Genomic DNA, 21977 nt, shown 5'->3' with positions numbered 1-21977 from the left:
TGGGTCCTAGCGATCTGCTCCACCAAAGTGCCATTTTCTTTCTTCGTTCTCCAGGGCACATCCTCTTAGGCTGTGACTTTCCTGTGGTCGCTGAAGTCCTCATCAGCGAGCAAGAGTCGGATATCCTTGGGCAGCTGCTCCAGGAAAATCTGCTCGAAGAGCAGGCAAGGCCTGTGTCCCTCAGCAAGGGCAAGCATCTTCCTCATGAGAGCAGATGGGGCCCTGTTCCCCCAATCCATCCTTAAGCAACAATCGGGCGATGCACTCATGCCATGAGAGCCCAAAGGTGCAGGTGAATAGCTCCTGACATTAGCTGACGTTACTGCTGTGGTCCAAGTTGAGCGAGCTCACCACATAGTAGTAATGCGTGTTGTCAGCGGTGATCTGTCAGAGGTGGAACGGGATCTTATCCTGTTCGAACCACATGTGTGGCTGTGCAGAACATTGGCAGCTTCAAAGAAACTGCATGAAGAGCCGTCTGGTCTGTCATCTTCAGGTCCAACTGTCACGTGTGGGCTACCATGAAGTGTGGAAAGAATGACACACACCCAAGAAGTCAAAGTTGAAGACTGATTTATTGCAGTGGCAGCTCTGCTTATATTCTCTCCCCACTGCTGATGACAGGAGTGACATCACAGCAGCGCAGGCCTTGGATTGGTCAGCGTTCTCGTTGTTGATCGTTGTTTCCTGCCATGCGGGTTGTCACCTAGGATGAAGGTCGTTGGCCCCTGTGGCATCCACGCGGTCACCACGTTCATTGGCCATCTTGTGCACCGGGCCTCTACAATTTTTTTTAAACTTAGTTTTCGGTCACTTTTTTAGATACCTCAACTGCCAACTGAGAAAAATCATTGTTAGAACTAGAAGTTCATGGCCATTTCTACTTTCAAAAATAGATTTCTGCAAACTGTCATCAGCTGAATTAATATTGATCCAACAGTTTCATAATTCTGAAGCATTAACAATTGGCTATTTTTAAATAATTTGTAACTGGGCCATTCCATTTGTGTATATAGCAAATATCAAGGAACAGGATAATGCTTGAACTGACATTCGCTTGTGTTTCCTTATACAACAGAACATTCTTAATAACTGTGAACACTAAATTTTGTTCTACAGCATATTATTTAAGATCAATGGTGATGTATCTAATGTGGAGATTAATGAACAGAGCGATTTTTCTCTTTGTAGCATTTTGTTTTATTGGTTGCTTTCTGTGGATTTGAACATGACTTTGAATGAGACAATGCCGTTTGTGAGCAATGAGGCTCCTGAGGTCATACTTCTGATAACCTTAACGACCTTTTTATAGTTGATATTTTTCAAATCAGACACTGTTCTCTGATTTGCCATCTTCTTTCTGATCATTAATTATTTTTTTAACACATTATCCTTGGCTCTTCACTGTTATTTCTGTTGACTGAGCACATGGTAAAAATTTGCATAATTAGAATTGTCAATGTCGTTGAATTTAAAAATATGCTTATATTTAGAATGTCAAACGAACAACAAATGAATGAATGATCAGTGTGGATAAGTTCTACATTTTGCAGCAGGCCTAAAGCAATGAATTGAGCCATTTTGAAACTGGAGAGGGGGGAGGAGGGAGAAAACTTTAACTTCACTTTGTTTTTTTCAAAGAAGGTCAGCAAACCCATTCAAAAAACAAGATTTGTCAGGCATGACTGGCTCAAAACTATTGGCCATATATGAAGTTTACCACATTCTCTCTAGGAATGTCACGGACCCACCACTTAGTCTCACTAATCGGGTGACCTTGCTGCAGAAACAGGTTGGAGTGAAGCAAGAAAATCTGCAGATGCTGTGCTTGTAGTGAAAATGCAGAGGAACTTAGCCAGTTTTGCAGCGTCCATTGGAGGTATCACCGATGTTTTGGGTCTGAGCCCTTTCTCAACTTATGAGCGAAAAAAAGAGACAGACAGGCGCCTATGTAAAAGGCCAGAGAGAAAAAGAGAAACGGGAGGGGGAACCACATAGTAGATGACGGAAATGGTGGAGGATCCCACCACCAGACACATATTTCCCTCTCCACCTTCCGCAGGGACTGCTCCCTCCTTGACTCCTTTGTCCGTTCCTCCCTCTCCATCAATTTCCCCTAACCCTGGGACCACAGGAGATGCTCCACTTGCGCCCACATCTCCTCCCTCACCATCATTCGGGGCCCCAAACAGTCTTTCCAAGTGAACCAATGCATCCCTTGTGAATCTGCAGGGAATCATTCAGTGCTCCTGTTGTAATCTCAATGTCAGAGAGACTGGACGCAGACTGGGAGATTGCTTCACTGTGCCTCTCGACTCTGTCCACTGCAATAGCGTCGATCTCCCAGTGGCCCCCCATTTCAATTCTCCATCCCATTTCCTTGTTAGCATGTTTGTCCATGGACTCGTACACTGCCAGACTGAGACAACCTGCAAATTGGAGGAACTGCACCTTGTATTCCTTCTGGACACCCTCCAACTGGATGGCATTAACGGTGACTTCTCTGGTTTCCAATAGAAGCCCATTCCACCATTTTTCCCCATGACACCTTTCCTCTTGCTCTGTCTCCCCCCCTCTCTCTCTCCCCCCTCCTTTTCTCTGTCTCCCTTCACAGAGCCAAAATCAATTCTCATCTTTCCTCCCTCCTGTCTTCCTATATCTAATCATCTCTTTTTGTTTGTGTTCTGTACTTCTCCCCCTCCCATTATTCCACTTTTCTTCCCCAAACCTATAACACAGACATCTGTCTCTTTATTGTAGCTCATACCTTGAGTAAGGAAGGACTCAGGCCTGAAACGTTGGTAATATATCTTTACTTCCTATCGATGCTGCGTGACCAGCTGAGTTCCTCCAGCATCTCTAAGTTTTGATCTGAACCAGGTTAACAGAAACACTGCATCTGATCTGGCCCATATACTTAACCTTTTACTTGGCATCTCAGTACTAAATGGGTGAGAAAGATGAAGAAACAATAAAGATAAATAAATTCTTGAGTTTTTTTTTAAGTCCACTTTTCATAACTTCAAATTCAGAAAGTGAGTACCCATTTCTTTTAACTTCATTCCAGTAGATATGCACGTAATTTAATAAAGTATCAAGACAGTATGTTGGTGCAGAACAATTTCAACTAACATGGTCTTGGAAACCAAAGACTAGTTTGCTAGAATGATTCTTCATCCCCCTGAATAATTATTCGTAGTTTTCATCTAAAATGTGAGATATGAAATTGACTTCTGTTGATGCTAATGTCATATTTTATTTCCCTGTTTCTAGTTGCTGGCAATTCGTCTCAGAGCAGCTCTCCCAGTTCCAGCGTACCCAATTCTCCAGCAGGTTCTGGTCACATCCGTCCAAGTTCTCTCCAAGGATTGGCACCCAAGCTTCAACGTCAGTATAGGTCACCAAGACGCAAGTCTGCAGGAAACATCCCTCTCTCTCCTCTTGCTCGCACTCCATCACCCACTCCACAACCAACTTCCCCTCAGCGCTCCCCATCGCCATTGCCGTCACATTCTCTGGGTAGTTCCAACGCAGCACAGTCATTCCCAGTTAAATTACATTCATCTCCACCACTGGTTCGACAGATCTCAAGGCCAAAAAGTGCTGAACCTCCAAGATCACCATTATTAAAAAGAGTCCAGTCTGCAGAAAAATTGGCCTCCACGCTATCATCTGAAAAGAAACTGTCATCCTCCCGAAAGCATAGCCTGGATATATCACATTCTGAATTCAAAAAGGAAATGTTGCAGAGAGACCCCGGTCTACAGAGTTTACAGGAATATGCTAATGAATCATCAGGCAGTAAACGTGGCCCTGCAGAAAAGGGAACACTAAAGCAACCTGCTGCTCGAAAAATTGGTCGGCAAGAACCTTCAGAGGGATTGAATAGGGGAAAGCTAAATGACAAACTCGTCGCAATAAGACATGATAGGGCAGGAAGGAGAGAAGCTCTACAAAAACAAGATGCCATTCATGAGGTAGATATCTCTGAAGATGAAAGTGATGAGGGTTCAGAAGACAGCCAGGAAGGAAAGAAGTTGCATCAGCCCTCTGTTCAGAAAGAAGGTTCAAATTCATTTGAAGCAGGTCATAACTCACATCAAGCAGGAAGTAGGGATTCTTCAGAAGATGACCTCAGCTCTACTTTCACATCTGAGGCTAAAGAGATGGGGTCTACAGAAATGAATTTAGCTCAGCCTCCAGAACATAACATTGGGAGAACCATATTGGGCCGTATCATGCCACATAAAATGAGAGAACCTTATCAAGCAGACGATTATTCAGTCGACACAGAACAAAGAGAAAAGCCTGGATTAGAATATGCTGCGTCAGGCGTCCAGATTAAAACAGACTCAAGTGGCTCAAAAGGAACAGAACAACCTGTGATAGATTGCATCACTACAAAGAATAAGGACTCCCCCAAAACACCATTAATTCAAAAAGCCCCAGAAGAAGCATTCAGCCAAATGTTCAGAAAGGCAACACCAATCAAAACACAACAGGGTGTTCAATCTGGATTGTTCCAAACTTGCAGGGATAACTATAATACATCTCTTAATCAAATGATGCACTTATCAAAGGATGCACATCAAAAACTATCCGAAGCAACTGATAAACTAATTGCATGTTACCCCCCTGTGGCTGACAATCTGCTTTTTAAATCAGGATCCTCTCGTACCTCAAAACTGTCCAAAAGAATGGAAGAATCTCAGGAGTCCATCGGAACTGAATGCAAAACAAATGATGAGGTGAAAGGGCAAAGTGCAAATAAACAAAAAGATCCGTTTAAAGGTGGTGAAAAACCTCTGCAGTCAAATGATGTGAAATGTCAACAGTCAAGTAAGCAATCCGCCAGTGGGGAAATTCAAGGAAGCTTAAACCAAAGTGAGCCAAAATTAAAGAAAAATGAAGAGCTGCATCCTACAAGTCAACTTTTGTTTAGTCTGGAAAACACTGGATCTAAATATTCTCCAGTTAGTTTTGCTAAAACACCTTTTGTTTCCCATTTAGCTACTGTTGCCAAAAATGTGTTGGGCCCAGTGAAATTGGCTATTCCAGGGATAACGGAGACAGAGAGACGGAAAGAATTGGGGTCAGAAGATTTGATGGTCAGGAACGATAAGCAAGTGTCACAATTTAGCACATTTCATCCTGCAATTGTGTCAAATGTCACAGCGCCCTCATCGCTACCCACCGACGTAAAATCACAACTCGAGGAAAAGGCTGAAGTTTGTGGTTTACCCTTAAAGGTTGACCAAGTCACAGAAGCACCAAGTGAGAACCAAGTATTGCAGGATGTGACAGAAAGCCCATTACCACGAGAACAATACCAGTCCTGTGTGGAAAAATGTGGGAAGGATCCATCTGGAAACTCTCACTTCAAAAATAAACAGCCACCAGACCACAAGAAAGGACAAGGCTCCCAGAGGTCACAGAAATTCACGTGATAATTTGGGACAAACAGTTGGCAATTTCCAGTTGTACAGAAATAGTCAACAGGACCAAACTTAAAAATTACCATCTTTTGTCGGTACCTTAAAGCTGCACGTTTGGTTTATTTTGATTTACAGTTGCGAAAAAAACATGTTTGTGAATAGTTTAGCCTACTTTTAAAACTATATTCAAATTTGGGGACAATGGTTGTGCTTCCAAAATCCTATACTTTCACTCTTGTTTAGAAGTGAGCTGACATTTCAGAGTATCTAACATTATTTTCTCCATCTTCTGTATTGTTAAAAATCCATTTTGATTTTATGTTGGACCAATGGTCTGTTTGAAGATAGCAAAGTGAATGATAATACACTGTGATTCTACGAGAAATGCCATAAATGCACATGAATGCATCAAGACATTTATTTTGCCATCTCTATTTTCTACATTTTCAAATTTAACTGATTCCCACTTACAAAATGCCCCTACATTGTGCATTTATAGCAAACAGAGTCTCTGATGTATCGGACAAGTTTGCCAACAAAGCTTTGATCAGGGCCTATGCTTTACCATTTGCTGGATTCGTAACTTTAGGTCTTTAATGTATTTTGTCACGATGCAAAGTAATACATTCCTGCAGAATGCTTCAAAAATGTAATGTAATTTTCTTTTTTATTCAGTATCTGAGAAATGTATCTTATTTATTGTAAATATATACATGACAGTCTTGGATGTTTTTATGGGTTTGTGCCACATAGATATTTTGTCTTGGAGGAATGTAGTGAATGTGTAATTGGAGTGCTTTCACAAATAGTGGAAAGCATCAAAGAATAAAGTTTTAGTATTAGTCAATACATGATCACCACCAATGGTGGTGCAATAGGATGTTTGTGTTCCATTATTATTCCATGTTAGCTTGACCCACTCCCTTCAAATATATAGGAATCTTACCATGATATAAATTGTGTCGGGTTTATATACAAAATCTACAAGTTCACAATTTTTTTTTACCTCTTGGTTCACTCTTTTTAAAAACTTTCTGTGACCACAATGTAATAAATTTTGTGTTGGGTTTCAGCTGTTATGCATGTTTTATGTTTGGTGTAACTCCTAATTTTTTTCATCTTATGTCATATTTTTGTCAATAATATATTGCACTAATAGAACTGGAGCTTTAGTTAGCCTAACAATCGTAGATTGCTTTGTTTTACTAGCAGCTAAATGTGTCAGTTAGCTGAACTGAGTAAATTAGATTGTCAGTGATTAATACTGACTAAATTTTAACTGCTATGTATAATGAAAAAAAAATAGTAAAATATTCTGTGGACTTTATAGCACTGTGGGACCTAAACCTGCAATGAATCTGACTGATTTCTTTATTGCTATATTGTTTTCATTCAAAGTTAATGAGGAAATACTTGAAATAAAAGGGTTGTGTTTACTGCCATGAACAGAAAATGCTACTTTTTTAATGTATTTAAGTGCTATTTTCTTTAAAAAAAATTCAAATTTGGGACAAATAGTTGCATATCCAATATTTACCTCAGCCAGTACTTTTAAGTATTGAAATGTATTTTAAACTTACAGGCCATTGCTTTTTAACATTTACAATGTTTTAAGATTACTCTGCAATTTGTAATGATAATTTGCACATCTTGATGTCCACAAGGGATTCTAAATTGTGAAATGACTCAATGCAAACAAAAACACTGATTTCAAAATTTTTCACTGTTTTGGAATTCATTTCCTTCTAATGCAGTCATCAAAGTAAACTATTTGAAATATAATGTACCATTTGTTCTATTTTTACATTAAATGATTCATTTAAGTGGCACCTTCTCAGTCACGTCTGAGTGCATCATGCATACAACAAGAAACTTTGAAGCTTAAATGTTTGTCATAGTGCAAGCACAGGTCAATCATTTGCTAATTTTACCAACGCTGCATACAGCTGAGACTCTCATGTTAACCCAATGGTTCTGAGAGTGTTAGTTGTCCATCGGTCTGAGACAGATAACTTTGTTTTCATTGCTCAGACTTTGTTTCACATCTGAAAATATCATGTCATAATCTTTCTCTCTTTAACTGCATTTTTCTTTGAAATATACCTGTAACTTTCTAAAACTTCATATCACAATTTAATGAAATTTCAAATGCTCTAATATTGTACTTTAATATATTATACTTAATTCGAACAATAATTTTGCACCATTAATATCTCTTATTCCAAACCTACTCTGGCATGACTCCCCAACTCTTTCTCTGTGTCATCAAGGAATGTATTGGTCCTGCAATGTTTGCCACCAACTTCTACCCTGCCATCACATTCACTTGGACTTTTCTTTGTCCCTTTTGTCAACCTCTAATAAATGTATACTCTGACATTTATTAGAAATTCACTAATTTCTGGAGATAACTGGGCCAAACCTCCTCCAACCCTGTCTTCTAAGGATGTCATTCCTTTCTCTCAGTTTCCCTATTTCTACTGCATTTGTTCTTGATGTGAGTCTTTCCATTCCAGGACTCCTAAATTGCCCTTCAGGAAATGTATCTTCCTTTCTGTGGGTAATAAAGCTTTCACCCACTTTTACTCCATTTCTGAAATGTCTGCTCTCTCCCTGCTATCCCCAGACAGATCAGAAATGGACTGAAACACAAAAGTGTGCAGACACCGATTGTAGTAAAAACACAAATGCTGGAGGAACTCAGGAGGTCTCGCAGTTTCCAGTGGAGGTAAAGATATATAACCGATGTTTTGGGCCTAAGCTCTTCTTCAAGGTAGAACAGAGATGGTGTTCCCTTGGTCTTTTACCTCAGCATCCAGCACATCATTCAACATTTCTGCCAGCTGCAATGTGATCTTATGATCAGTCATGTTTTCCTTTCTCCCCCCCCCCCTCATTTTCTGCTATTTGTTGGGACCACTGCATGATTCCCTGGTTTGCTTATCCTTTCAAACCTACCCCCAGCACTTCTCAATGCAACTGTGGGAGGTGTAACACCTGTCCCAACACCACCTTTCTCACCTCCATTCAGGGACCTAAACAGCCCAGTTGAGGTAGAGATTCACATGCACCTGCTCCAACATCATTTACTGCATCCAGTGCTCTCAATGTGGCCTCTTCTACTTTGATGAGACCAAGCAATTGCTGTGCCTAGAACCAGCAGGGTGCTCTGTCTTCATGCATCCGGTTCAAAGTATTTCATCTAAAATATTTAAAGCTTGCATTGAATGTTAATATTATTCCTCCCATATTTCCAGTGTTGTCTTACATGACTAGTACCTCTTGTGTGAAAAGCAATGTTTTTTTTAATAGTTACTGGTTACTTTTACACTGTTAATATATTTTAATCGATCTGCATTGAACTTTGTGATAATGGAATTGGTGTTTCACTTCAATAGATACAACGCAAAGAATTAAAATGAATGATAACTAAAAATTCTTGTTATCATCATTTAATTCTTGCAAATATAACAATGGACTGAAGTCTACTCTTCCTTGGCTAACTCATGATATGGGTCCATTGAAGTCAAACAGTGGTCACCTTTAAATGACCAACTGATTAAGGAGTTAATAGTCTCTTCTGTTGATTGATGAATGTGTGGTAACTTTGAAATGATAATGAGTTTATTATGATATATATTGTACAATGTATATGTGCCCGAAATTCTTGCTTGATGCAGCAAACAGGTACTTAAAAGGAAAATTATAATAGTAAACTAATTGAATTAAAAGAGACAATAAATACAGATATAATATTCACAAAAATTCACTTGCAAAAAATGACTTGCAATAGTTCAGATAGCTCTCTTGAGTTGGAGCTATCTAGATTAGTGTGCCATGGGAGGTACAATAATCTGATAGAGTGGTGGTGGAAAGTAGTGGGAGAGTGAGGGTCCACTGCTATCTACACATGGAGGCAGGGTGGTCTGTAGAATACAATGATAGAAGTGGAGAGCAAGAGTCAATGCAGTGCAGGAACCTGAGATCCTGGTGGGGGCCAAACTAGGAGGCTTGGAACTGGTGCAGGAATCTTTACAGCATCAGATAACGGCAGGTCTCATATTTGTTGAAAAGAAACTATTCTTGATCCTAGAGGTGCTGGTTTTCAGGCTTCTGTGCCTTCTGCCCAAAGGTAGCAGTGAGAACAGATTGTAATCAGGAAATATATTAATGGTTAGGCCTTCATTTCATCCTGTCAGAAAGTTGCTCATACTTTTGCAGTGGCGAGTCAATTGGAAAGATTAATCCCCAGAGTCCTGAAAGTGCAGTCAGGGAGAGGACTTGTTTTGTAATAACTTTTCCCAATTTTATTTGCCATGCTAATATCAAATGATGGTTCGACTATTTCATTGCAAATGAATAGAAAGCATGTCAGGCACATATTATTGATTAATGCTTTAACTATTGGCTTCAACATATCAAAAGCATGAAATCATGCTTTTATATTGGATAATGTTCAATGCATTAGTCTCATTTGATTGAGACTTTATTTTTTTTTGAGAGAGAGCAACAAATCCCATATCTAGAAAATATATTAAAAGTATCTTATAATATTTTGTGGATATTTGTAAAATGTTTCTTCAGTAGTTCAGTTATTTTACCTTTCAGTGAATTGCATATTTCTATTGATTAGAATATGGTCAGCATGTAAGAGCGCATCTGCTATTGGGGCAAAATAGAACTGAGCACATGACCTGGCATTGGGACCATGGAGGACTGACCACCTGACCTGGCATTGGGGAAATAGGGGACTGACCATCTGACCTTGCATTGGAACAATAGGGAAATGAACTGGCATTTGGACAGTGGGGGACTGACCACCTGATCTGGCATTGGGGCAATAGAGGACTGACAACCTGGCCTGGCATTGGAGCAATAGAGGACTGACTGCCTGACCTAGCATTGGGGCAATGGAGGACTGACTGCCTGACCTGGCATTGGGGCAATAGAGGACTGACCACCTGACTTTGCATTGGGACAATAGGGAAATGAAAGGCTGGCCTGGCATTTAGACAATGGGGGGACTGTCCTCCTGACCTGGCATTGAGGCAATGAGGGACTTACCGCCTGACCTGGGAATGGGGCACTGAACACCTGACTTGACATTGGGGCAATAGAGGACTGACCATCTGACCTGGCATTGGGACAATAGGTGACTGACCACCTGACCTGGCATTGGGGTAAGAAAGTAAAATTTTTGAAAGCGGAGAGAGGAACTTGTCGGAGTTACCCTGGTCACCAACAAATGGAGTGGTCTTCTTCCCTTTTGTCAGTTTTATTCTATACAAATTGATAAAGGGCATTTTTTTCATTATGGAAGCGATGAGACTTCAGAAATACCTAATTAGCTATTCAGTGCTTATGGAAGGGTATTATATAAATGCAAACTATTTTCTGCAAATTTCTTATGTCTTTTTGAATGTTGAACTCTGACCTCAAGAATTAGGATAAATATGCAGAGAGGAAAGCTGGTCAGGTACAGCTCAAACAGGATTTTCACCTTTTGGAATGGATTGACTAGGAAGGTTTTGAGACTAATAATAATTTAAAAGGGAATTAAATAGTTTTTTTTAAGAAAATCAATTCAAGAATATGTATGGTAGATTTAATAATAACTTAGACAGGGCAATAGGTGATAATTGAAACAGCTACATTTTTGGGGGCTGTTAGAGAAGAACAAAGGGCTGGGTGATCAGTGATCTCTCATTGACATAATGAGCTGAATGGCTCCTGTGCTGTGCTGGACACAAGTGATTTAAATTGCTATAATTGGAAGGACTTACCATCAATAATCTCAAGTTAGACTCTTGTTAGTTGATGATTGGGAAGCCAACATCATGGTCCAACTTGACTCTGTCTTGTCCCCACCCCACTCCCATCTTGTACATTCAACCCGCTTCATGCTATGTATTCATTTGGGTGTGTATGCCTTGCAAAGTAAAATTTTCAAAATGTGTTTGCACTTACCTGGTAACTTCAGTACATTATCACATTTTTCTGCACAAAACATACATACCAGACAAAATATCTCATTATGAGCTGATTCACTGAGAGTCCTGTAGCCTCTGTCATGCAAGATCAATGTAGCCCCAGACTTACTCTCTCAGTTGACTTAGATGGTAGGGAGGAATAAGATGATTGGATTCACAATCAGACTTCTGGATAAATGACAGTCGGAACAAACCACTGCTGGATATGTTATCAGATGTAATTGTAGTCAAGAAGCCTGTAGAATTGGTATGAAAATGAAAATCAATGATCTACAAATAATAATGGTTCGATTGAGACAGGTTTGCCTTAATCCAATGGCCAGTCCATGTGTCACATCCATCTCTGTAATAATGATTATGCTTGTGGGGGAATAAAAGCTTTCAGTTTCAAACATTGACCTGCAGTGAGAGATGGTGCTGTCTGTTTCCACTAAGTATCACTTTAAAGGTCTTGATGTGAACTCTACAGTTAGGGCTGGTTCTCTCGGCTTCACTTTAGCTAATATAAATAACTAATATTGATTATTTAGTTAAATATTTATAAATTCAGAGCATAATTTATTAAAGGCAAGTCATCCAGCAATTGAAACTAGTTGGACCTCTGATCTAGTTAACTGACATGCTGATGATGGTCACTGAGATGATTTTCCCTCTTGTCTTTCATTTCTTTACATGCTCATTTTTGTCATTGCTCAGACTTTGTTTCACATCTGAAAATATCATGTCCCTCTTTCCCTCTTTAACTGCATTTTCCTTTGAAATTTGCCTGTAAAGAATCCATGAACAAAATACTGTGAATGTAGAAATCTAAAATTAAAACACAAAAGAATTGAAATATCGGAAAGGAAAGTGATGTCTTTGAAGACCGAAACAATCAATTTTTGGATTGATGACGAGAATTGCTCCATTGGTCTCCATCTCTTTGCTGATTCTGTCTGACCTGCTGACTATTTTAAAAAAGGTGTTTGAAAACTTGATTCAGTATTCGCAAAATTGAAAATATTTGAGGACAACTTAAACCAGTATATACTGAATTTTACTTAAGATCTGTGCAGTGTTCATGCACACAGCGATATTTTTCACGAAAAATGCATTTTCAACCTAAACCATGTTCTCAGAAATAATGGGACACACCACCAGTATAGCAAGAAGTAAATGCAATCTTAAACCTAATCCAGGATGCAGATTGAGTACGTGGTTGGGTGATGCCAGAGCAACAATCTTGCTCTCAGAATCACCAAGGAGCTTATTGTTGATTTTAGGAAGGGGAGGACGAGGGACCACACATTGATGGGACAGAGGTTGAGAACATCAAAACTTTCAAGTTTCAGGGAATGAATTTTTCAAATGAATTTTCTTGAAGTCAGCATATCCATCCAACTGAAGAAGGCACACCAATGCCTCTACTTTCTAAGCACCCTGAGGAGATTTCACATTTTGATATTAATGACATTTTTGAGTGCAGCACAAATACTGTTGTCATTTTATCAGAAAAAGAGCTGAGGATGGAAGCCTGAACTTTTATCTGGAGGAAGTGATTGGGGATGAGGAACTTGTCCAGCATATCCAAGTGAAATGTGCTGGAGGAAGGGAACTCATTGAGCATCTGTTCAAGGAAGAAGCAGAGAGTTCTCAGCCCATCCTGGTGTGGGATGGACATGTAGAAGGATTGTATGTCCAAGAAGGAAATAGGCAGCTTGAGACAAGGAAATTGAAATTCTTGAAGTGACAGGCATCAGAGTCACAGATGGAAAGAGAGAGAGGTTAGTTAAAGTGGAGAAAGATTGGAGTCACAGTAGGAAGAAATATGCTTGGGAAGAGCAAGCTGAAATGGGTCTTCCCGGACAATGGATGTGATGCAGGATATAGAAGTGGGCTGGGAAACTATAAAGCTAGAGAAGAAGAGGGAGCATCTATCAATATCAGACTGTGAGGCCAACAACAGAACATCCTTCAAGAGGGTGAACTCTTGCAAGGTATCAGGCCCTGATGGTGTACCATCCTCTGCCAACCAACTAGCTGCAGAGGAGGGTGTCTGTACCCCCCTCTGCAACTGGATCTTTGACGTTCTCATGGGAGCACTACAGTCAGTACGAAACAGGAACAATGTCGTCTCCTCACTGACAACACAGCCGCTCATCAAGTATAAGTACTTAGCCCACTACTCTATTTTCTCCACTCATGACTGTGTGGCGAGGCACAATTAAAATGTGGTGGTTGGTGGGCTGTGCAAGAAAAACCACATGGAAGCTGTGAGTGAGCTGAACCAGCCAACAGACTACTGGAACTCTCCAAGAGCTTATCAGCATGACCCCCATGATCCTTTGCCCCACCCCCCCCCCCCCCCCCCACCGGGACCATTGTGACATCAACCCAGTATGGACCTGCACCTCTATGACCTGGTTCATTTGCAGATCGGTGCTGCCCAATACATAAACCCAACCCCCACCCCTAACCAGAACCAGTGTTGGGAGATGCTGAGTCCACAGTTTGTACATTTGGGAGGCCAACCCCTCTGCTGCGAGGCTGAAACAGTTATTAGTTGGTTGAGGTCAAGGTGTGCCGGTTTAAGGCAGGTGATCGTGAATGTTTCCTGCCTACTCCCAATGTCCAAAAAGCATGTAGTCCCGCTGTATTATAAGACCTTGTATGGGCACTGAAGGGGCGTCCATTGTGCGCCTCTCCTTATGAAAACATATTCACAGTCTTTGAGATTCTTCAGGATACAGGATGGAGCTGGACTGTGGTGTGAGGTTGGGATGGGGGCCAGGGAGCCCACCTCGTGGTTGCATTTACAGTGCTGTAGGTGTTTCATCTTGGCCATGAGCTGCTGGCACAAACTCTCAGTGGGGCCCCATAGATGAGCTCAGTGGAGGATGTGGCCAAAACCTGGTGCTGTGTGGGTGCCAAGGAGCACCAAAGGCAGCTCATCCACCCAATCTGGTCCTCGGAGCTGTGCCATCTTCAAATGCTGATAGAACCTTTCCACCAGGCCATTAGACTTGGTGGTAGGCCATGGCGTGATGTAACTGGGTCCCTAGGATCTGTGGCAGTGCTGCCCATAGGCTGGACATGAATTGTGCCCTCCTGACTGACGTGATATTGGAAGGAAGGTCGAAACAGGCTATTGAGTTGGCATGGAGGCTCCTGGCGCAGGATGTCGTGGAAGCATCTGAGAGCGGGACAGCTTCCGGCCACCTAGTTCACCATCGTGAACAGGTATGTGGTGCCTCTGGAAATAGGGAGTGGGACAACGTCTGTGCGTTGACGGGAAGGACTGAAAAGAGGCTTTCATGTGCCTCTGTACCTTGGATACCTGACAGTGCAGGAAAGTTCTGGCCCAGTGGCCGACCTGTTTATGCAGGACATGCCATATGAATCTGTCTGTGGCCATTTGAGTTGTTGCCTGGATGGATGGGTGGGCCAATGCACGTAGCGCATCAAAGATACGATGCCTCCACGTGGCAGGAACGATAGGTCGAGGTTGTCCAGTGGACATGTCACAGGGAAGTGTGACTTTGGATGACCCGAAATGCACATCCTCCAGCTGTAGTCATGAGACTGCAGTGTGGTTGGCTGGTGTCTTGCTACTGGGCCACTGCAAGTGCTGTATAGTTGATTCTGGGGGGACAGGGAGTGCACAGACAGGATAGATGTATGGGACAGAGCATCAGCCCAAGATTGTTCTTGCCAGAAATGTGCTTGATAGCTGTTGTGTACTCTGAGATATGAGAGGTGATGCTGCTGCCTTGCCGACCATGGGTCCAACATCTTGGCAAAGGCAAAAGGGAGGAGCTTTTGATCAGTGAAGACTGTGAAATCCCATCCTTCGAGAAAATAGCGGAAACGGTGAGGAAGAGGGCTGGCAACTCCCTGTTGAACGTACTATACTTATGCTCCGGGGTCTCAGGTGTCTGCTGAAGAAAATGAGTGGTCTCCAATGTCCATCAAACAACTGCTCCAGTATGCTGCTGAAGGCCGTGTTGGATGTGTTGACTGTGAGGGAAGTTGGCACATCAATGCTTGGATGTACTAGAAGGGTGGCATTGGCCCAAGCATCTTTTGCCTGGTCAAAAGCTGCCGTAGACACCACATTCCAGCTGAGTTCTTTGGTCTGGCCGGAACACAGCTTGAAAAGAGGTCACATGATCCTTGCAGCGGACAGCAAGAACCGATGGTAGAAATTGACCATCCCAACAAACACCTGCAAACCTTTGACCATGGTTGGTTTGGCGAACTTATGGTCTCCAGAGGGACTGCCCTGTGTCAGTTGATGTGGTGCCCAAGGAAATTGATGGTTGTCAGGCCAAACTGACATTTTTCTGATTTGATGGCTGGACCATTGTTGCTCAGTCGCTGGCAGAGCAGATGCAGCTGTGTTAGGTGCTCCTGTCATGAGCGACTGGTGGTGAGGATATCATCTAGTTAGATAAAAACGAAAACCAGGCTGTGCCCTACCAAGTCCATGAGTCTCTGGAAAATCTGCGCTGCATTTCTGAGGCTGAATGGTTTGCAGAGGAACTTGATAAGGGCTGTCTTGGGGACATCACTGGGGTGCATGGGGATCTGGTAGTGCCTGGACCAGGATGATTTTTAAGAAGATCCTCACTCCATGCAGATTGACCATGAAGTCCTGGATGTAGGGAACTGGGTACCAGTTGGATGTTATGGCATAATTGAGCCAGCAATAGTCCCCACAAGGTCTCCATCCCTCAGAAGACTTCGGCAGCACGTGAAGAGGTGAGGCCCTGGGCTGTCCGAGTTCTGAATGATTCCCATCTCCTCCATCTTCCTGAACCTTTTCTTGGCGAGCTGCAGCTTGTCGGGAGGAAGCCTGCATGCTTGGGTAAGTAGCGGCTGTCCCTGTGTGGGGATATGGTGCTGGACACCATGTTTCGGGACTGGTGGAGAACTGTGTCACTATAATAGCCGGGAATCCTGCCAGGATTCTGGCAAACTCATTGCCCAATAAAGTTACTGAGTCAAGGTGGAGGGCCAGGAACTTGGTTTCTCAAAGGGTGAGGGTCTGGAAGGTCCTGGAATTGACTAGATGGCACCCTTTCGGGTCCACCAGGCATTGGACTTGAAGGAAATCTGCACCCAGTAGGGGCTGAGACACATCAGCCAAAATGAAAGTCCAGGTAAAATGGCAGGAGCTGAACTCGAGCAGGATGTTTTGCACCCAGTATGTGCATATGCTGCTATTATTGGTGGTGGTGAGGGATGGTCCCAACTTCCTGGCGTGGGTGTCTCAGTTCGAGGGGAGGAAAGATGCTGACCTCCACCCCTGTGTCCACAAGGAAATGCTGCCCTAAATGCTGGTCCATAGATGTTGCAGCCATCAGTGATGGCCGGCCCCCACATTTCCTGAATAGAAGCAGGGTGGATGGCAGCGGTGGGCTCCAGAACCCCATTTCTGATCACCGCGCTGAGTTTGAGTCTCCACCTGCTGCAGTTGTCACTGGCCTCCTCAGTGAAATTGGAGAGAGATGAGCCGCTGGGAGTGACGCAGCAACTAGGTCAACGGATGCCCCACCATATTGCGTGGTGTGCCACAGGACATCTGCACAGGCTGCCAATCTGCGTGGGTCGCTGAAGTCGTCGTCCATGAGGAGTTGGCGGCTGTCTTCCAGCATCAGTTTGAGAAATATCTGCTCAAACAGTAAGCAGGGTATCGTTCATAAGGGCAGACAGTATGTGGTTGCCCAGGCCGTCCATGTGAAGCAGCAGTGCCGCTCATTCGCAGTGGGAAAGGTTGAAGACGCAGATAAGGAGCACCTTAATTGCCTCATACCTGTTGGCAGCTGGTGGCTGATGTAAGAAGTTGATGATTCATCTGGAAGTCTCCTGGTCGAGCAAACTAACCATGTAGTATTATCTAGTGGAGTCTCCGGTGATCTGCCTGACCTGAAACTGAGCCTCAGCCTGTTCGAACTAGACGAACAGCTGTGGGTCCAAAAGGTTGGCAGCTTCAGCAAGTCTGCATTCGGTGTCATTCATTGTGGGGTCCAAACACCAGGGTCACCACTGTGGTGGGTGTGCAGTGCAACAAAAAGAAAGAAAAACCACATGGAAGTTGTGACTCAGCTGAACCAACCAACAGACTTTACTGGAACTTTCCAAGAGCTTATCAGCATGACCCCTATGATCCTTTGTGCCCCTCCCCCCCACTGGGACCATTGTGATGCCAGCCCAGTGAGAGCCTGCACCTCTGTGACCCAGTTCACTTGCGGATCAGTGCAGCCCACTACAATCCCACCTACAAATTTGCCGATTATACCTCGGTTGTCGACAGAATCACAGAAGGCAATGAGGAGGCATACAGGAGTGATATAGATCAGCTGGTTGAGTGGTGTCAGCAAAACCAAGGAACTAATTGTGGATTCAGGAAAGCTAAACCAGGAGAAAACAAACCAGTCCTCAATGAGGGGTCAGCCATGGAAAAGAACTTAAAATTCCTGAGAGTCAACATCTCTGAAGATCTGTCCTGGAGCCTTCATGTCAATGCAATCATGAAGAAGGCTCACCAGTGGCTATACTTCATGAGGGGTTTGAGGAGATTTGGTATGTCACCAAGACTCTTGCAAATTTCTATAGGTGTACCATGGAGAGCATTCTGACTGGTTGCATCACTGTCTGGCATGGAGGAGCTAAAGAGAGTTGTGAATTCAGCCAGCGCCATCATGGGCATTAGTCTTCACTCCATTAAGGATATCTACAAGAGGCAGTGTCTCAAGAAAGCAACCTCTATCATCACAGACCTTCTCCACCCAGACGATCCCCCCTTATCACTGTGACCGTCAGGAAGGAGGTACAGGAGCCAACTTTACAAAAACAACCTCTTCCCTTCCACCATCAGACTTCTGAATGCACAAGGAACCAGAGATGCTGCCTCACCTTTTCTCTTATTTTTGCACAAATATATTTATTTTTAAAAATTTAAATTTGCATTTGATGCTGCACATCAACGAATTTCATGACATATGTTCATGGCATTAAATTCTGATTCTAATGCTTCGGAATCCAGTGGCCCATTACTGACAACTGTTTGTGCTGTTTCCCTCCATTCAATGGAGCTCATAAATGTAATGACTATTGGTGCCACTTTTCACCCTGTTCTCATCTTCATGAAAACCTGATGTTCAAAAGCCTGGGAGTCTTGATAGAGCGGATATAGACAGGAGTTTCCTCTTTTGGGAGAATCGAAACAAGGGATCACTGTTTCTAAGTAAGGTACTGTCCATTAAAAACTGAGATATGGTGAAGGTTTTTTTTCTGAGGTTTGTGTGTCCTTTGAACTCTTTCCTCAAGGACACTGCTTGTTAGGGAGGACATTACTGCCGTGAGGTGGCAGGATGGTATGGAGGGATCGACCAGTGAGGCTGTTTGGGTGGAATTAAGGGGTGGAGGAGGCAAGAGGGTGCTAATAGGGGTGTATTACAGACCACCAAATGGGCCAAGGGAATTAGAGGAACAAATTTGTAGGGAGATAACGTATATGTGTGAAAATCATAGGGTAGTGATCATGGGAGATTTTAACTTCCCACACATTGATTGGGATACCCATACGGTTAGAGGGCTGGATGGGCTGGAGTTCGTTAAATGTGTTCAGGATTGTTTTCTAAATCAGTTAGTAGATGAACCGACTCGGGATGGTGTAATATTGGATCTCCTGTTAGGGAACGAGCTAGATCAGGTAGCGGACATTAATGTTGGAGAACCAATTGGGTCTAGTGACCATAATTCTGTTAGTTTTGGGGTAGTTTTAAGGAAGAGCAAGGAGAGGCCTAAAGTTGAGGTTCTGAATTGGAAAAGAGCAAATTTCATAGGAATAAGAAGGGATTTGGGGAGTATTGAGTGGGACAGGATATTTTCAGGTAAGGATGTTAATGAAAAATGGAGGATATTCAAAAAAGAAATTTTGAGGGTACAGAGTATTTATGTCCCAGTCTGGATCAAAGGAAAGGCTGGAAGTCATAGGGAGGCTTGGTTTTCGAGGAATATTGGAAATTTGGTTAGGAGAAAAAGGGAGGTGTACAAGAGGTATAAAGAGCAGGGAGCTGAGAAGTTGAAGGAGGACTACAAGGAGTGTAGAAGGAATCTTAAGAAAGAAATTAGAAAGGCCAAAAAAAGGCATGAAGAGGCTTTGGCTGACAGAGTAGAAATAAATCCAAAGAGTTTCTATAAGTACATTAAAAGTAAAAGATTAGTGAGAGATAAAATTGGACCCCTTGTAGATAGCGAGGGTAGGCTGAGTGAGAAGTCTGAGGAAATGGTGGAAATTTTGAATGATTTCTTTGCCTCGGTATTCACTAGGGAAAAAAATGTTGAACCAGTTGAAGTAAAGAAAAATAGTGGGGAGGTCATGAAGCATATAAGGATAACCGAGGAGGTAGTGATGGCTGTGTTAAAAAAGATAAAGGTGGATAAATCTCCCGGACTGGACAAAATATTCCCTAGGACACTCAGGGAGGCTAGTGGACAGTTAGTGGGGCCATTAACAGAGATATTTAGGATGTCACTGGCCACGGGGGTGGTACCAAAGGATTGGAGGGTGGCGCATGTGGTTCCTCTATTTAAGAAAGGGTCCAAATGCAAACCTGGGAATTATAGGCCTGTAAGTCTGATGTCCGTGGTGGGCAAGTTGATGGAAAGTGTTCTGAGGGATGCTATTTACAAATTTTTGGACGTACAAGGATTGATAGGGAGTAATCAGCATGGTTTTGTCAGGGGTAGATCATGCTTGACAAACCTGATTGAGTTCTTCGAGGGGGTTACAAAAAAGGTTGATGAAGGGAAAGCTGTGGATGTTGTCTATTTGGACTTTAGTAAAGCTTTTGACAAAGTTCCCCACAGGAGGTTAGGAAAAAAGGTGGAGGCATTAGGTATAAATAAGGAGGTAGTGAAATGGATTCAGCAGTGGTTGGATGGAAGGTGTCAGAGAGTAGTGGTAGACAATTGTTTGTCCAATTGGAGGCCGGTGACTAGTGGAGTTCCTCAGGGTTCGGTCCTGGGTCCACTATTATTTGTTATATATATTAACGATCTGGATGTAGGGGTAGAGAATTGGATAAGCAAGCTTGCGGATGACACAAAGATTGGTGGTGTTGTGGACAGTAAGGTAGATTACTGTAGATTAAAAGGTGATTTAGGAAGGCTAGAGGTGTGGGCTGAGAAATGGCTGATGGAATTTAATACAGATAAATGTGAGGTGCTGCATTTTGGAAAGGCAAATTTAAATAGGTCATATACATTGAATGGTAGACAATTGAGGAGTGCAGAGCAACAAAGTGATTTAGGAGTTATGGTAAATAGTACCCTCAAGGCTGATACTCAGGTAGATGGTGTGGTGAACAAGGCATTTGGAATGTTGGCCTTCATAAATCGGAGTATTGAATTCAAGAGTAGGGAGGTTATGATGAAATTGTACAAGACATTGGTGAGGCCAAATTTGGAGTACTGTGTACAGTTTTGGTCACCAAATTATAGGAAAGATATAAACAAAATAGAGAGAGTGCAGAGAAGGTTCACGAGAATGTTGACAGGATTTCAAGGTTTGAGTTACAGGGAAAGGTTGTGCAGACTGGGGCTTTTTTCTCTGGAGCGTAGAAGATTGAGAGGGGACTTGATAGAGGTGTTTAAGATTTTAAAAGGGACAGACGGAGTAAATGTGGATAGGCTTTTTCAATTAAGAGTGGGGGAGATTCAAACTAGAGGACATGGTTTAAGATTGAAGGGGGAAAATTATAAGGGGAACATGAGGGGAAATTTCTTTACGCAGAGGGTGGTGGGGATGTGGAATGAGCTTCCGGCAGACGTGGTCGAGGTGGGATCATTGGTTACATTTAAGGAAAGACTGGATCGTTACATGGATAGGAGGGGACTAGAGGGGTATGGACCGGGTGCTGGTCAGTGGGACTAGGAGGGTGGGGATTTGCTACGGCATGGACTAGTAGGGCCGAACTGGCCTGTTCTGTGCTGTAAGTGGTTATATGGTTATATGGAACCTGGGAATATATTTAAGACCCAGTTGGAGAGATGCTAGATAAACAAGGGGTTGACAGGCTACTTCAAGTGGATGGGAAGGAGGAATTGAGGTTACAATTAAATATCTTATTAAACAATAGAACTGGTTTGAGAAGCTGGGTGGACTATCCCTGCTAATTTGAATGTTTGTGATGTAAAAAATCACCACAATGAATTGAAGCAGTTCTGCTTTCATGTAATTCCATTGTTGGCTACTCTTTATATGTTTTTGTCATAATTTGTACAATAAATTTCATATTTAAAGTTATCATTCTTGCGAGAGGCAATGCTTCAATTTTTCAACTCTTCATTTCTTATCTTGTTACTGGAGACTACTCAGTTTTCCATATTGTTTAATTGATTTTTAAAAATAAAATTATGTTCAAAATGTAAAACTTCAAATTGGGTCTGGGAATCCATCCTCTTTCTTCAATCAGAAGAATAAATTTCTGGTATGCAATTTCCGAGGAAATCAACGGACATCAATAATAAGTGAACATTGTTCATGTAATTGTTGACTGAAATC

General features: G+C 42.5%; 1 protein-coding gene and 1 long non-coding RNA gene across 7 annotated transcripts in view; one reads left to right on the top strand and one right to left on the bottom strand.

Moving 5' to 3' along the window:
* mast2 (microtubule associated serine/threonine kinase 2) overlaps positions 1 to 6282 on the top strand; it is a 416446-nt gene extending 410164 nt beyond the window's left edge. For all 5 annotated transcript variants that reach the window (XM_069938760.1, XM_069938759.1, XM_069938762.1 and 2 more), the window contains one exon: positions 3274 to 6282. In XM_069938760.1, coding sequence (XP_069794861.1) covers positions 3274 to 5447 — 2174 coding nt within the window. In that variant the 3' untranslated portion in view covers positions 5448 to 6282. The remainder of the gene's footprint in view (positions 1 to 3273) is intronic.
* On the bottom strand, positions 1183 to 17580 carry LOC138763872 (uncharacterized). Of its 2 annotated transcripts, none has more exons than XR_011357870.1 (3): positions 15312 to 17580; positions 11535 to 11661; positions 1183 to 1420 (listed from the first exon to the last, which is right to left on the bottom strand). It is a non-coding gene; the product is annotated as an uncharacterized lncRNA (long non-coding RNA). The 2 variants fall into 2 exon arrangements; XR_011357869.1 differs by having other exon boundaries at positions 17220 to 17580.
* Positions 17581 to 21977: the final 4397 nt, after the last annotated feature.

This window comes from Narcine bancroftii, chromosome 5 (genome assembly GCF_036971445.1).
Source record: "Narcine bancroftii isolate sNarBan1 chromosome 5, sNarBan1.hap1, whole genome shotgun sequence".
In the NCBI taxonomy this organism is placed as follows: Eukaryota; Metazoa; Chordata; class Chondrichthyes; order Torpediniformes; family Narcinidae; genus Narcine; species Narcine bancroftii.
Note: the sequence above shows the minus strand (reverse complement) of the source record. Positions and strands in the feature narration are given on the sequence as shown.